Source organism: Harmonia axyridis, chromosome 3 (genome assembly GCF_914767665.1).
Source record: "Harmonia axyridis chromosome 3, icHarAxyr1.1, whole genome shotgun sequence".
NCBI classification, from domain to species: domain Eukaryota; kingdom Metazoa; phylum Arthropoda; class Insecta; order Coleoptera; family Coccinellidae; genus Harmonia; species Harmonia axyridis.
In genome coordinates, this window is record NC_059503.1 from 3,590,656 (window position 1) to 3,605,569 (window position 14,914).

The 14,914-nt window shown below is 39.2% G+C and overlaps 1 protein-coding gene across 1 annotated transcript; it reads right to left on the reverse strand.

Moving 5' to 3' along the window:
* Window positions 1-437: 437 nt before the first annotated feature.
* LOC123677120 (saccharopine dehydrogenase-like oxidoreductase) lies at window positions 438-1,733 on the reverse strand. The gene has a single exon (XM_045613626.1). It carries the CDS (start codon window positions 1,731-1,733, stop codon window positions 438-440), a length of 1,296 nt encoding a protein of 431 aa, XP_045469582.1.
* Window positions 1,734-14,914: the final 13,181 nt, after the last annotated feature.

Genomic DNA, 14,914 nt, shown 5'->3' on the forward strand with positions numbered 1-14,914 from the left:
TAGAACATCCTGTTCGGCTAAAGATTAGCAAAAAAATCCGATTATTTACTATTTCTAAGGTTAAATGAAATCAAAATTATCTTCATGATAAAAGGCTTAAATGTTCACATCAATTTGGTCAATAATGTGTTTATTTAAAAGGTATCTATGATTTGATAAAAATTTGCACTTTGGCATTAGGTCCTGGATATCTTTAAATGAATAATCGCTAATGAAACAGGAAATAATCAAGTCAAACTCATTTGAGAATATAATATATATTTCTGTATATCGTACAAAATGAGTTCAGGTTTCCAGGAAATGAATAACTTAACAGGTACATTGGAGCGAGGGTGGGAATATAAATAGGTTGTGAATGTATGAATATTTTGAAAAGTTCAAAAATAAGATTCATTCTGCTATTTTATATCTGAAATATCGTTTCTTCAAAGATATTTTCAGCATGACTTTTTCTGCATCTCTCCATTCTTGATCCACTCAAATCTGAGTCCATTTTCGTGTAGGTCGTCTATTATTGACGTTTCAGACAGAAGAACTCCAGGCGTTAATACTCCTTTTCTCTTGGGAAGCTTTTCAGGTTCTGTGAGCAACATAAGTCCTGACATAACTAAACACAAACCAGTTAGTTTATATGCTGTGTTATGACCCCACACTCTAGCCACTAATTCTGTATCAGGAGGGTGCTTTGATTGGTCCTTTGCATCCTTCCATCCTTTACCTACTAAAGTAAGATTACTCCAACCGTTGTCCATCTTTTCTTCGGTAGGTTCCTCATCCGAAAACAAACCTCCTGTGAACACAGAGGGTAATTTGTGTAATAATTTCCTACCCCACTCTACTTTGCTGAGGAGCATCAATAATCCACCACTTATGATGAATAAAATCACATACGAAAGATAAGGTAATACAAAATAAGATTCTATTTGTATTGGTCTCGTGTTCCTCTCTTTGTACTTAAACTGTTGAGTTCTGCGCAACACTGTAATATCTGCTGTTGGGGATGGAATAGCCCAACCATATTCATTTTCAGGCTTGAATGGAAGCACCCTACCCTTCAATCTGGGTTTGAGAACTGGCCACTCATCTTTTCTAAGCTTTCTTAGCTCTTTTAACTCTCCCTCCTTGCCGAGTATTTCGATCATAGAGTGCCAAGTCGAACTGTTGTAATCTGGTCCAGGAATATCGAGTCTATCCATGCCATACCTCAGATAGGTCTCTATGGAATTCACTAAACCATTCATCTGCCTTTGGATAAACACAATTCCCATTTCGTAGGACACAGAATCGTAACCGCATGAGTTTGACACATAAACACCGGCTTTTCTGGCTAACTCATCGTATTCTAGTTCGATCTTTTCGATGAAGTTGGGTTCAGCACTAATATCCAGGTAGTGAGTCCCGAAATTTATGCAGGTACGAATAACATTCTCACCGTGGTCAAGTAGAGGTCCACAGAAGTTCAACAACACTTTGGTATTCTTCACCATTTTTGTAATGGACTCGGTATCCTTCATGTCTGCCAAAAACACCGGTATTTTGGGTACTCTCTCATCTTTCGTTTTTTCGTAAAGTCTTTGCAGTACTTTCCGGATTTTACTTTCACTTCTTGCAGCAACGCCCCATTTTATCTGAAGTCCTTTTTTCGTCGTCAGTTCATGGAAAAAGCTCACTCCGTATTTTCCACAAATACCCGTAACTCCGAATAGGATAACGTCCAATTTGGTTTCAGACATTCTGCTTCCAAACTGAACAATTTTTTAATCGACAATTATCTCTGACTGGTGCTGTTCTAGAATTATGACCTTTATATATGTAGTAAAACTGATAGTATTTATAGATATTATCGAAGAAGAAATTGCTCGGATTCAAAAACCTCATTGAAGCGAATTGTGTTATCCGAATTAGATATAACTTTATCATCTTCGGTATAATCAAATTTCCAAGATCAAAGTTTGATGTGTTACACAATAAGTTAATGTGATGTATATGGGAATTTATCTGCTTAATGAAGAGAGTAACAAGCGTTTAAGGTCAATGAAAAAACTAGTGATTTAGGTCTGTCTTCAGGATTTGAAATTGAGAGTTTGGGACATCCTCAACGTGTCACTGTTTGATGCAGTTTTTGCGCTGGTGGAATGATTGGACCCTACTTCTTTAAAACTGAAGCTGGTGCAACTCTTACGGTGAATGGATTGCGCTACAGAGTTATGATTAATGATTCTCTATGTTTTCTCGAGGAGGTGATAACAATTGATCACCAAGACTTTCCATAGTTTACACTTTGGAATGTAGAGAATCCAAAAATCGAGTACAAAAAAAGTCCATTCGTTGTATATCGACCAGAGCATTTCTCAAAAACTATGAGAGCTATACGCATAAAATTTGGTACAAAAGTCAGTTGATCCTCCAAGCTCATGTAATTATGATCCCTTAACTTTTCAGGCAGAAAATCAAGCACTGAAATTCAGAAAAATTCATATTAACAGAGACTGACTACGCACAATCATGAAATTTCAAAACTCCATTGCTTTTATTGTACCGAATGTTTTACTCTAGTCTCAAGCTCAGTTAGTTTTGAATTATTCGAATATTCCCTTATGAAAATAACGCAGATGCATAATATCACATAATAATTGCCATCACACTCGATTTGGTCAGACCGATTGATGCATTTCTCATCTCAAAATTTACTTCTTATTGAATAAACTTCGGATATGGAATATTTGCCAAACAGACAATATTCCTATATTCCAATAAAAACTCTACGAAGCATCCCCACAAATACCCCGAAGATCCTACCCTCCTTTGAAATCGTGTCCGGATTTCCTCGAAATCCTGTCGTCCATGGAACCCTTAACCCGCAATTATAGGATAATAAGGAGCATCCCCCGCTATCCGATTACGAAAGAAACGCAATAAGCCTCTAACGACGGTATTATGTTTGTACAACCCTGTAGAGACGCTAGAAAAAACGTATAAATCGCGGTAGTATGCAAACACCCTCAAAGGGTTTCGAATATTCTTGCTCTCGATGCGTCTCTTTTGAGGTTATTACTCCTGCTCGATCATTTCGCGTATGGAGATTATCCGTCAGAGCGGAACCGAGAAGGCCGTAATAAAAATCGGAGGGCCAAAAAGAAGACGGTTTCGGAGAAGGTTTTGTTAAACAGATGGAGGAGATTTCTCCTGAGGCAAGTTATGGCAGAAGCCAATTCACAAACAGATTCAATAATATCGGGGTTTGCAGTGCTCGAATTGGGGGTTGTTTGGGGGGTGAAAACGGCATTTCTGCTTTGGAAAAAGGGCAGTACAATGGAAGTATGGATATTGGAGTTTACAGCGTTACTTGAAGCAGTGGATTTATATAACTGATAAGGGGAATATGTGGTTAGACACTCCCCTCTAGAATACAGGGTAGGGTTGAATACAATCGTAAGGGGATTTGGTGTTTTCACGTCTTTAAGTAAACTTGTTGAAGTTCAAATTATAGAAAATAGAACTTCCAATTTGGTGGCTTCCAATTGCTAATAAAGGGTGTTTTTTAGAGCTATAGAACTTTAAATTGCAATGAAACAACGATGGATTATTCGATTGACATGAATTTTATTTATCCGCAAGATAATCTCGTGGCATTACATTTTAAATATGATTTCTGGCATATGACCTCCACGGCTGGCTCGGATGTAGTCCAATCTGGACGTCCAATTTTCGATGACTTTTTCCAACATTTGTGGTCGTATATCGGCAATAACACGGCGAATGTTGTCTTCCAAATGGTCAAGGGTTTGTGGCTTATCCGCATAGACCAATGACCTTACATAGCCCCACAGAAAGTAGTCTAGCAGTGTTAAATCACAAGATCTTGGACTCTTGGAGGCCAATTCACAGGTCCAAAACGTGAAATTAGGCGGTCACCAAACGTGTCTTTCAATAAATCGATTGTGGCACGAGCTGTGTGACATGTTGCGCCGTCTTGTTGGAACCACAGCTCCTGGACATCATGGTTGTTCAATTCAGGAATGAAAAAGTTAGTAATCATGGCTCTATACCGATCACCCTTGAATGTAACGTTCTGGCCATCATCGTTTTTGAATAAGTACGGACCAATGATTCCACCAGCCCATAAAGCGCACCAAACAGTCAGTTTTTCTGGATGTAACGATGTTTCGACATAAACTTGAAGATTAGCTTCACTACAAATACGGCAGTTTTGTTTGTTGAAGTAGTTCTGATGGACGATTTTGTCGACGATAAAATGGACGTAGTGCGCGATACTTATTTCGCACAGAACCATTATTTTCGAAATGAAATAGCACTATTTGCAAGCGTTGTTCAGGCGGGAGTCTATTTATGATGAATTGCCAAACCAAACTGAGAATAAATCACTTGACAGCTGTTAAATTGGTCGCCATCTTGAACAGTAATGCCAACTTAAAGTTATATACCTAGAAAAAAAACACCCGATATCTTGAATATCAAGCCAAGTAGCTTGAATATCAAGTCAAGCCGTGAATCCACATTCTCGACCGATTCCGAACGTTCATCATTGAAAATAATAAACCAATAGGATTCAACATCCCTATTCCAAACTACCCGATTGAATCCCACCCATCAGCCACAACAATACCTATCCAGGCAACCGACCAAGGGTTATCCAGGATCCTAAAAATGCCCAAATAAACCTATTGTCTCTCATCAGCTCGCTTAAGCTGGTCTATTAACTAACCAGTTAATACGTGCGTGGCTCGGATACAAATGAGCATTAGAGAGTTTAATATAGAGGGAACGTCCGGCAAATTAGAGGAGTATCAATGGATTAGCTGAAGACTTCCAATACGGAGTGGGATCAAGGGAATGACTCAGGGGACGCAGGGAACTTCATGTTGTAATAGGGTTTCGGCTCTCTGGTAATCCCTTCCGCTAAACAGTCGTGTGTCAGCTAAAGTCAACTGCTAATTGCTAAATGTAGGATATGATTATTGCTCTGCAGCGTTTGGGGAGGCTGATCTTGCAGGGTTGGACCGAAGGGTGAAACGTGTACAATAAGAAGTCGTTTAAGAAATTTTTATTTCGTATATCCTCACTCTCCAACAAAATTCAGTTTGTAATGGGTGGTTTTTGAAGAGCTTGAGAACTTTAAATAATAATTCAAGACAGAAATATTATTGGAATTAATTTTCATTTTCTACATTCATGCAAAAAGCAAAACTTTATTGAACTGGTAGATGATTTCATGGCATTTATTTTTAAATATGTTTTTCAGCATAATGTCCACCTCGACTACGATTTACATAACAGGCATAACAGGCCAATTGAAACTTACACGGTCTACCATAGTAAAACACTTTTTTTTTGCAAAATCCGATTTTATTATTCAACATAGTTGCCTTCGAGGGCGATACAGCGATAATAGCGATCTTCCAACTTTTCGATACCATTTTTGTAGAACGATTTGTCTTTCGCTCCAAAATAGGCCTCAATTTCGGCGATTATTTCTTCATTGGCGCTAAATTTCTTTCCGGCGAACACCCTTTTAAGGTCTGAGAACAGGAAAAAGTCGCTGGGGGTCAGATCTGGCGAATACGGTGGATGCAGATGCATTTCGAGGCCTAATTCATGCAATTTTGCCATTGTTTCCATTGCTTTGTGACACGGCGCATCGTCCTGATGAAACAGCACCTTTTTTTCTTCAAATAGGGGCCGTTTTTCAACAATTCCATCCTTCAAACGATCCAATAACGCTATATAATAATCGCTGTTGATGGTCTGGTTCTTTTGGAGGTAGTCTATGAATAATAAATCTTGCGCATCCCAGAATACTGATGGCATAACCTTTCCAGCTGACTGTCGTGTTTTTCCTCGCTTTGTGTTCGGTTCATATTGTGCAATCCGCTCAGCTGACTGTCGATTGAACTCCGGAGTGAAATAATGGAGCATGTTGCATCCATTGTTACATATCGACACAAAAATTCAGGATTATTGCACTTAAACAGCTTCAAACACTGCTCAGAATCATTATCACGTTGTTGCTTTTGATCAATTTTGAGCTCGCGCGGCACCCATTTTGCAGATAGCTTTCTCATGTACAAATATTCGGGAATGATATGATGTACATGTTCAGATGATATCTTCACAATATCTGCTATCTCGATCAACTTCACTTTACGGTCATTCAAAATTATTTTGTGAACTTTTTTGATTTTTTCGTCGGTGACAGCCTCTTTTCGGCGTCCACTGCGTTCGCCGTCATCGGTGCTCATTTCACCACGTTCAAACTTAGCATACCACTCAATGATGGATGATTTTACTGGAGCAGACCACAAAACTCTTCATCAAGCCTAGATCTTGCTTCAGCTGTATTTTTCCCTTCAAAAAGCAATATTTCATCAGCACACAAAATTATTTTTTCATATTTTTTCAAACAACAAAAGTAGCTACACTCACAACGCAATATCTCACAAACCAATTGTCAGACTGCTGTCAAATTTCGACACGTATCGTTCGAAGGTTGGTGCTAACCAAAAATCATATGGATTTAATACTAGCACCGCCATCTGTGCATCAGACCGTGGACTTTTCATTTGGTCTAATGTTCAATTTTTCAGTTTAACTTCAAGACTATTCAGATCCGTCAATTCCGATACTCACTATGTACAAGCGACCTTCTACTAAAGACTCCAAACCCTCTCATGCAGCATAACAAGTGCCTAGATCTTCCTAATATGAACCAATAATAGTCCCAAATCCCACGAACACGCCTCCGCGCCCAGCATCCCGCGAATGTTAGTATTAATCGCATTTCGGCGGATACCGAAGCAATTACCGCCAAAATCCATTCGCGTATTGCGTTTCTGGCCCTTCGAGCCGGATATACAGCGGAAACGGAGGCTGCATCCCGAGTACAAATCCGCTAACAGTCCCATTATCTAATTTATGGTAATAACGGCGTTGTGTAGTATCGAAATATCTCGTTTTGGCGGTACCCACCTAGACAAACGGGGTGGGGGGTGGTTTCTGCCGAGTGCAACAGTTGGAGTCTGGAGTAATCAGCATCCTTAATGCAACCGGCTTATGGGACCGCATGCAATTGCTACAACATGTATGCAATTTCCTGGAGTGGGGGTTGGTTGTTCGAGACTTGCAAAGGTGCTGTTTGTGCAGGTTAGGATTCTAGAGGATTGTAGAAATCGAGGATAGCTTGGTTATTTAGAGGGCATAAAGAACAAATCGCTCTATAATCACTTCTTCGCAATATATGAATTTTTTCGCTATAGGGATGGAAGGTGTATTAGGCAGGGAACACCGAGTGACCCACTGATGATCCCTTCATGTTTCCCAATATGAAACACCGCAATCCCCTTGAGAAAGACCTTCGAAATTGGCTGAGAATGGCACGTCTAAATCTGATTTGCAGCTAGGAAGAGATGTTAAAAAAGTTGCAGGCTTCTCCCTAAAATATTCAGTATATATCCTTCGCGTAGTAGCATAGTTTTTTATGGGGATATCTTTAATCATTAATTTATTACAATTATAACTTTCACAATGGAAACAAACAGTGGATAAAAGTGATGTCTTGCAAAATTATTATTTATTTTGCAGCTAGTAAGATGTCTTGAAAATAGTTTCCAACGTTTTCTTTTGAAATATTGGATTTCAATCAACGGCACAGTGACGTAGTTCTTTAAAAGAATATAAGAGGTTTCATTTTAAATATCTAGCTATCTAGGCAGCTGCGAATTTTGAAGATAACATTTCGAGTGAAATTTTTCGTTATAAAAATTTTTGGGCGAGTACGAAATTTGGTTGAGTAGGTATCGCCAATTCTAACACCGTTCACCGATTTTTCGTAGACCTCACAGTTTAGGAAAAAACCGAGTTCATAGTTTGGAAAAAAAACCGTAAAAAATTGGATCTCTATATAAAAATCGTTATATCTCCTGAAATATTTGTCACAGACAAATGTGAAGAATGAGAGAAAGAATTAATCAAAAAACATAATTCAGATAAATTAGTGCTCGAGTTAATACTCACATTTTTTGTTGAAAAAACCTCTATCCCTTTTGTGAAAATGTCGAGACATGTTGACTAAGTATCTATTCTCAGATTGATAATCCGGAATTGAGTACTTAAAATTGTATTAAGGTTTTCTTCCCATACTACCTCAAAACCTCAAAATGGATTAATTAGGATCAGTGACAATTGAAGACTTCTGTTCCAACATCCAACATACCCATCAGCTGATACTTCTGAAAATAATAAATAATTTTAATATCTTATCGCTACTCATTCATTAAATATCAAAAATACCTCAATAGTTCATCTCCTTAACACCTCAGGAATAATCTAGAAATACTAATTCTGTTAAAGATGAATATAAATGAAATGAAATGAAAAGCAGAACGAAAAGTCATGCAGTTAATCACAGAGAATTGTCCTTTTAGGATGCGCACAGATATGAAATTTGGAAATGACATCAACTTTGTCTAGATTTTGTTTCGAACACTTAGATAAATTCTATTTCAATTTCGATATTGCCTTAACATAAATGACAAAAAAATTCGCGGCAAATTACCAAATCCTAGAATGCACTTTCGTTGAATCATCATCAAAGAAGGGAATCACAGACTTTCCTGTCCATGTTATTCCTCGAAGAGTTGATCACAATTGGCGTGCGATATTTATCGTTAATTTTATCTATAGTTAGTTGTTTGACTTCCTCCTTTCAAAGAAATAAACATTAATCGATTTCTCTTAAAATATACTCGTTTTTTGTTAATATCAAAATGACACCTCATATTGGAAAACCCTTTATTATCAGGTGAATAAGTCTTTCCCGTTTTTTGTATGAGATGGCGCCACCAATACTGTGCGAGTATTTAATGGTTACATATGTCATAATCAAAGCTTATTCATCTGTCAACAATTCCACACTAACACATTAGTTGAAATTTTTTCGCATCTTAAATTTTTGAAATCGTGAAAATGTCGAAATTTGAGCCGAGTCGACGTCATTTGTGTGAAGTTTCACTTTATTGGTTCAATTTGAAGAAATCTGCTGCCGAGGCGCATCGGTTACTTCAGGAAGCTTATGGAGAAGGTTGTGTCGATGATTCAAGTGTTCGCGGATGGTTTCGACGCTTCAAAAGTGGCGATTTCGACGTGGAAGACAAGGAGCGTTCCGGGCGGCCGCAAATCTTTGAAGATCAAGAATTGGCGACTTTGCTTGATGAAGATTCGTGTCAAACGCAAGAAGAACTTGCTGAAGCATTGGGAGTTGACCGAACAACCATTTCCAAGCGTTTGAAAGCCATGGAAATGATCCAAAAGCAAGGAAATTGGGTGCCGTACGAACTGAAGCTGAGAGACGTCGAACGGCGTTTTTTCACTTGCAAACAGCTGCTTCAGCGACATAAAAGAAAGGGTTTTCTGCATCGTATCGTGACTGGCGATGGAAAGTGGATCCGTTACGATAATCCGTAGCGAAGAAAATCATGGGGACTACCCGGCCATGCATCATCATCGACGGCCAAGCCAAATATTCATGGCGCCAAGCTCATGCTCTGTATATGGTGGGACCAGCTAGGTGTGGTTTACTATGAGCTTCTGAAACCGAATGAAAGAATCACAGGCGAGGTCTATCGACGACAATTGATGCGTTTGAGCCGCGCACTGCGAGAAAAACGGCCACAATACTCCGACAGGCACGACAAAGTTATTTTGCAACATGACAATGCTCGCCCACATGTTGCACAGCCGGTGAAAACATACTTAGAAACGCTCAAATGGGAAGTCCTACCCCACCCGCCGTATAGTCCAGACATTGCTCCGTCTGATTACCATCTCTTCAGATCGATGACGCATGGCCTGGCTGACCAGCACTTCCATTCCTACGAGGAAGCCAAAAAATGGGTGGATGACTGGATAGAGGCCAAACCGGTCGAATTTTTTCGCAACGGGATTCGTATGTTGCCAGAAAGATGGGGAAAAGTTGTAGCTAGCGATGGCCAATACTTTCAATAATTCATTTGTAACCATTTTTTCACAATAAAGGCTCAAAATTTGAAAAAAAACGGGAAAGACTTACAATAGTTTTTTTTTTGTAATTGAATATCTCTAATCTGATAAAATCCTTTTATCCTGTACAAAAACGCGCACATAACAGCAAAAGATAACAATTACGTGTCGGTATTTTCCAAATACTAAACAAATCAGTTCGTCCAATTCTTCATTCGAGATCAAATTGTGTGTCATTGTATGCCCAAAACTCGACTCATAATGCGAATTCCATCAACAACCCCAAAACACACAATGCTTATTAGGTGGAAAAACAAGGGGAACAGATTCAATTAGTACCCCTGAAAAATTCAAAAGTGCCCACGTTATGTCAAAGGGCTCTGTACATTCGATCGCGGACAAAAACAAAAAGTGAATCTCCATTAACCGCAATTCACGTCAGTTAAAGCTCCTATGGCTGGGACGCAAGGCCCGAACTAGAAAATCGAATTAGGCTAATGATGTTTCTTGCCCCTCGTTGCTAAAACACACGGGATGGGATGGCCAGATAAACCCCAAAGGATAGAACTTTGTAACTACTTTCCTTTTATTTCTGAAGGGGGTTGTTGACTCTGGCATGGAAAATGCGAATGAGCTATTCGAAAAAAACATAATCTGTTGAATTTAAGGTTTCCAGGAAATTCGACCATTATTTGTTAATATAAAGGGTAATTTTTTAGAGCTATAAAACTTTAAATTGCAATAAAACAACGATGGATTATTCGACTGACATGAATTTCATTTATCCGCAAGATAATCTTGTGGCATTACATTTTAAATATGATTTCTGGCATATGACCGCCACGGCTGGCTCGGATGTAGTCCAATCTGGATGTCCAATTTTCGATGACTTTTTCCAACATTTGTGGCCGTATATCGGCAATAACACGGCGAATGTTGTCTTCCAAATGGTCAAGGGTTTGTGGCTTATCCGCATAGACCAATGACTTTACATAGCCCCACAGAGAGTAGTCTAGGGTTGTTAAATCACAAGATCTTGGAGGCCAGTTCACAGGTCCAAAACGTGAAATTAGGCGGTCACCAAACCTGTCTTTCAATAATTCCATTGTGGCACGAGCTGTGTGACATGTTGCGCCGTCTTGTTGGAACCACAGCTCCTGGACATCATGGTTGTTCAATTCAGGAATGAAAAAGTTAGTAATCATGGCTCTATACTGATCACCATTGACTGTAACGTTCTGGCCATCATCGTTTTTGAAGAAGTACGGAGCAATGATTCCATCAGCGCACCAAACAGTCAGTTTTTCTGGATGTAACGGTGTTTCGACATCTGTTCTCCCTTACCTTAACCGGCTCGAGAATCCAATATTTCAGCAAGATAATGCCTGACCTCATGTTGCCAGAGTTATTTTAAACTTTTTCGAAGCGACCCATGTCAATCTTTTGCCATTGCCGCCCAGTTCCCCCGATCTTTCGCCAATCTTTGGTGAAGTTGGGCCTTCTTTGCGGTGTTTCACCTCGAGACTTCTATTGGAACCGTCAGTATGGAAACATACCTGCCTCATACCATCGCGAAGTGACAGCTATAGAATAATTGAGTAGTGTATAGCTTACTCAATTTCAAAACTATGTATTGCTCATACTGTGGGAAATATTATTCCCCACGGCATTTTGCCCACACCTCGCTTGGTAGACCAATGAAATTGGGCTTTTGAGTCGTTTCTATGGAAACGCAATGAATTAGCACATACTGTCAACGAAGGCCATTTTGATTTGAATCAAGTACATTACTTGAATTATTGAAATTTGTGCAGTTGTAGGGAAAGTTTAGTGTGCAACATGTGGAGAAAGTCTTTTTCTCGCTCGTGTGCTTGCGGCACTCGTCTTTCAGGCTCGTGCCACAAACTTCCACACTCGCGAGAAAAGTTAGACTTTCCCCACTTGTTGCACAATATACTATTATGTCACAAGCGTTGCCAATCTTCCAAGAATTGCGCAACCCTCAACGCCATCTATTAGGCTTGCAAAAAATCACCAAACATCTCTTCTAACTTCAACATAATCTCCGACTCAAAATTCTCAAATTACAAACGTCCGAATGAAATAACAACGAAAAAAATTACTGTTTCACCCCTCCGAAATTAATATTTGCACAGCATCCGCCCACAGTTCCATTTCCGCCTCTAATCATAACGTTAACGCCATCATGGCAAATGAACGTTGGGAAGACTTGAATCTTTAAAATTCCATACAGAGAATTCCACCCTCCGTTTAATTTTTTCAGCAATCATCCGGGCTTTCACAGCATCCCTGACCCGTACGAGATGCAGAGCAATTATGTTGCTTTTTTAATTTGCCGTTTTCGAGGAGGAATGAAACCTTTATTGCACGTCCGGGCAAATGGGATTCTTTCCATATGCATTGAAGTGGGGCAATCCACCTTAATAACAAACATTTTTGCGGGAAGCACTCCAGAATGCAGCGTCGCAATTCCAGAGAGCTGCGTCGAAATATGCATGAGCGTCCGCGACAATTGGAATGCGAAACAGTGGCGTGTGTAAATAAGCTGCTACACCTTTTTTCCAATATTTCAAATTTGAGTTATGAGGGTCTCTTCATGAAGGAATCATTTTCACACAATTCCTTCTTTTGTGGGGCTCTTAGGGGAGTTGAATAATAGGATAACCCACTGGACAAACACTCCTGGACATACCTCTTGAAGCTGTCACGAGCTGAGCATCGGGTGATGGTGGCACTGCTGACAGGGCATTGTCGGTACAAACATCATTTGTACCGTATGGAAAAGTCAGCAGATGAGATTTGCAGGCTCTGTGGATCAGAAGCAGAAACAGCTGAACACATGGTATGCAAATGTTCAGAGCTGTCTGTCCTAAGAACCATTAATATGAGGAAGCCAGTCCTGGATACTCATGAGGTAGCGGCCAAGGCCCTTAAGGAGGTTGTCAGTTTTATCAACGTCATGGACGACCTCCTTGGGTTTCCATGAATGAGTAAGAGAAAATACAATTATTATCGGGTGTTTTTTTTTCGAGGTATATAACTTTAAGTTGGCATTACTGTTCAAGATGGCGACCGATTTAACAGCTGTCAAGTGATTTATTCTCAGTTTGGTTTGGCAATTCATCGTGAATAGACTCACGCCTGAACAACGCTTGCAAAAAGTGCAATTTCATTTCGAAAATAATGGTTCTGTGCGGAATACGTATCGCGCACTACGTCCATTTTATTTTGTTTAGCGATGAAGCGCACTTCTGGTTGAATGGCTACGTCAACAAACAAAACTGCCGCATTTGGAGTGAAGCTAATCCTCAAGTGTATGTCGAAACACCGTTACATCCAGAAAAACTGACTGTTTGGTGCGCTTTATGGGCTGGTGGAATCATTGGTCTGTACTTCTTCAAAAACGATGATTGCCAGAATGTTAGAGTCAATGGTGATCGGTATAGAGCCATGATTACTAACTTTTTCATTCCTGAATTGAACAATCATGATGTCCAGGAGCTGCGGTTCCAACAAGACGGCGCAACATGTCACACAGCTCGTGTCACAATCGATTTATTGAAAGACACGTTTGGTGACCGCCTAATTTCACGTTTTGGGCCTGTGAATTGGCCTCCAAGATCTTATGATTTAACACCGCTAGACTACTTTCTGTGGGGCTATGTAAAGTCATTGGTCTATGCAGATAAGCCACAAACCACATTCGCCGTGTTATTGCCGATATACGGCCACAAATGTTGGAAAAAGTCATCGAAATTGGACGTCCAGATTGGACTACATCCGAGCCAGCCGTGACGGTCATATGCCAGAAGTCATATTTAAAATGTAATGCCACAAGACTATCTTGCGGATAAATAAAATTCATGTCAATCGAATAATCCATCGTTGTTTTATTGCAATTTAAAGTTCTATAGCTCTAAAAAAACAACCTTTACTATCCTTGTGAATTATTATTTTCGCTATGAATATGTCATACGATTTTGATTTTTTTTTAGAAACCACTGTTGCTGTAAAAAGCTTCGAAAGCTGGAGTGCGAAACAATTGAATATCGAGAATATTCTGTTTATCCTTCATTTCTTGCTTTCATTAAGAATGCATTTGTTCAATTTGAATTCGTTAGGGAAGCCTGCATAGTACACGCCACTGCTGTAAAAACGTACGTTTTAGAATCGAATTACGCAGTATGAACTAGCTCGTTGACACGGTTATTCCTCGCTTTTCCTAATGACCGAATAAACTTGACGATGAAAGAGTTGCAGCTTCAACTAGGACGCATTTCCGGTTGGCAGGACTAAAAGGCAACTCTTTTCTCGTGAAAAATCAGAAAACTCATTGGGTTATTCCTTTTAAAACTGCAATAACCACCAAGTTGGCTTTATTATTGCCGGTTGTAAATCTCTGGCAAGCAATTGAAGAGTTACGGCCGAATTAAGTATACGGAGTACCGCAGGGCGCGTTCCTTGGGTCATTATTATATATTTTGCCTCTACTTAAATATGAGAATCATTAGTTTTGAAGCTTTCCTCTTCGTTTCTGTCGACTATGAATTCTTTTTTATGATGTCATGAAGAAATGCAAATAATATTCCAAATTTCACATTTCCTTTTGTTGTTGCCTCTGAATTATGTAATAAACATCATGGAGTAATCATTTAAATAGACGTGATATTTATAAATGAACGAATCAAATAACTTGGTCACAAAGCTCGAACGAAATGAATAATATCTTAAAATAATAACATCTTCATTAATGACAAAAAAAAATTTTATCGTTTATGATGTTTATAATGAAATTCATGCCAATCAGCAGTTTCAAGAACAAATTTGACTTGTGGGCCTCACAGAAAGCTGTGTGTTTGTGAAATTGAATTTTTTTTTT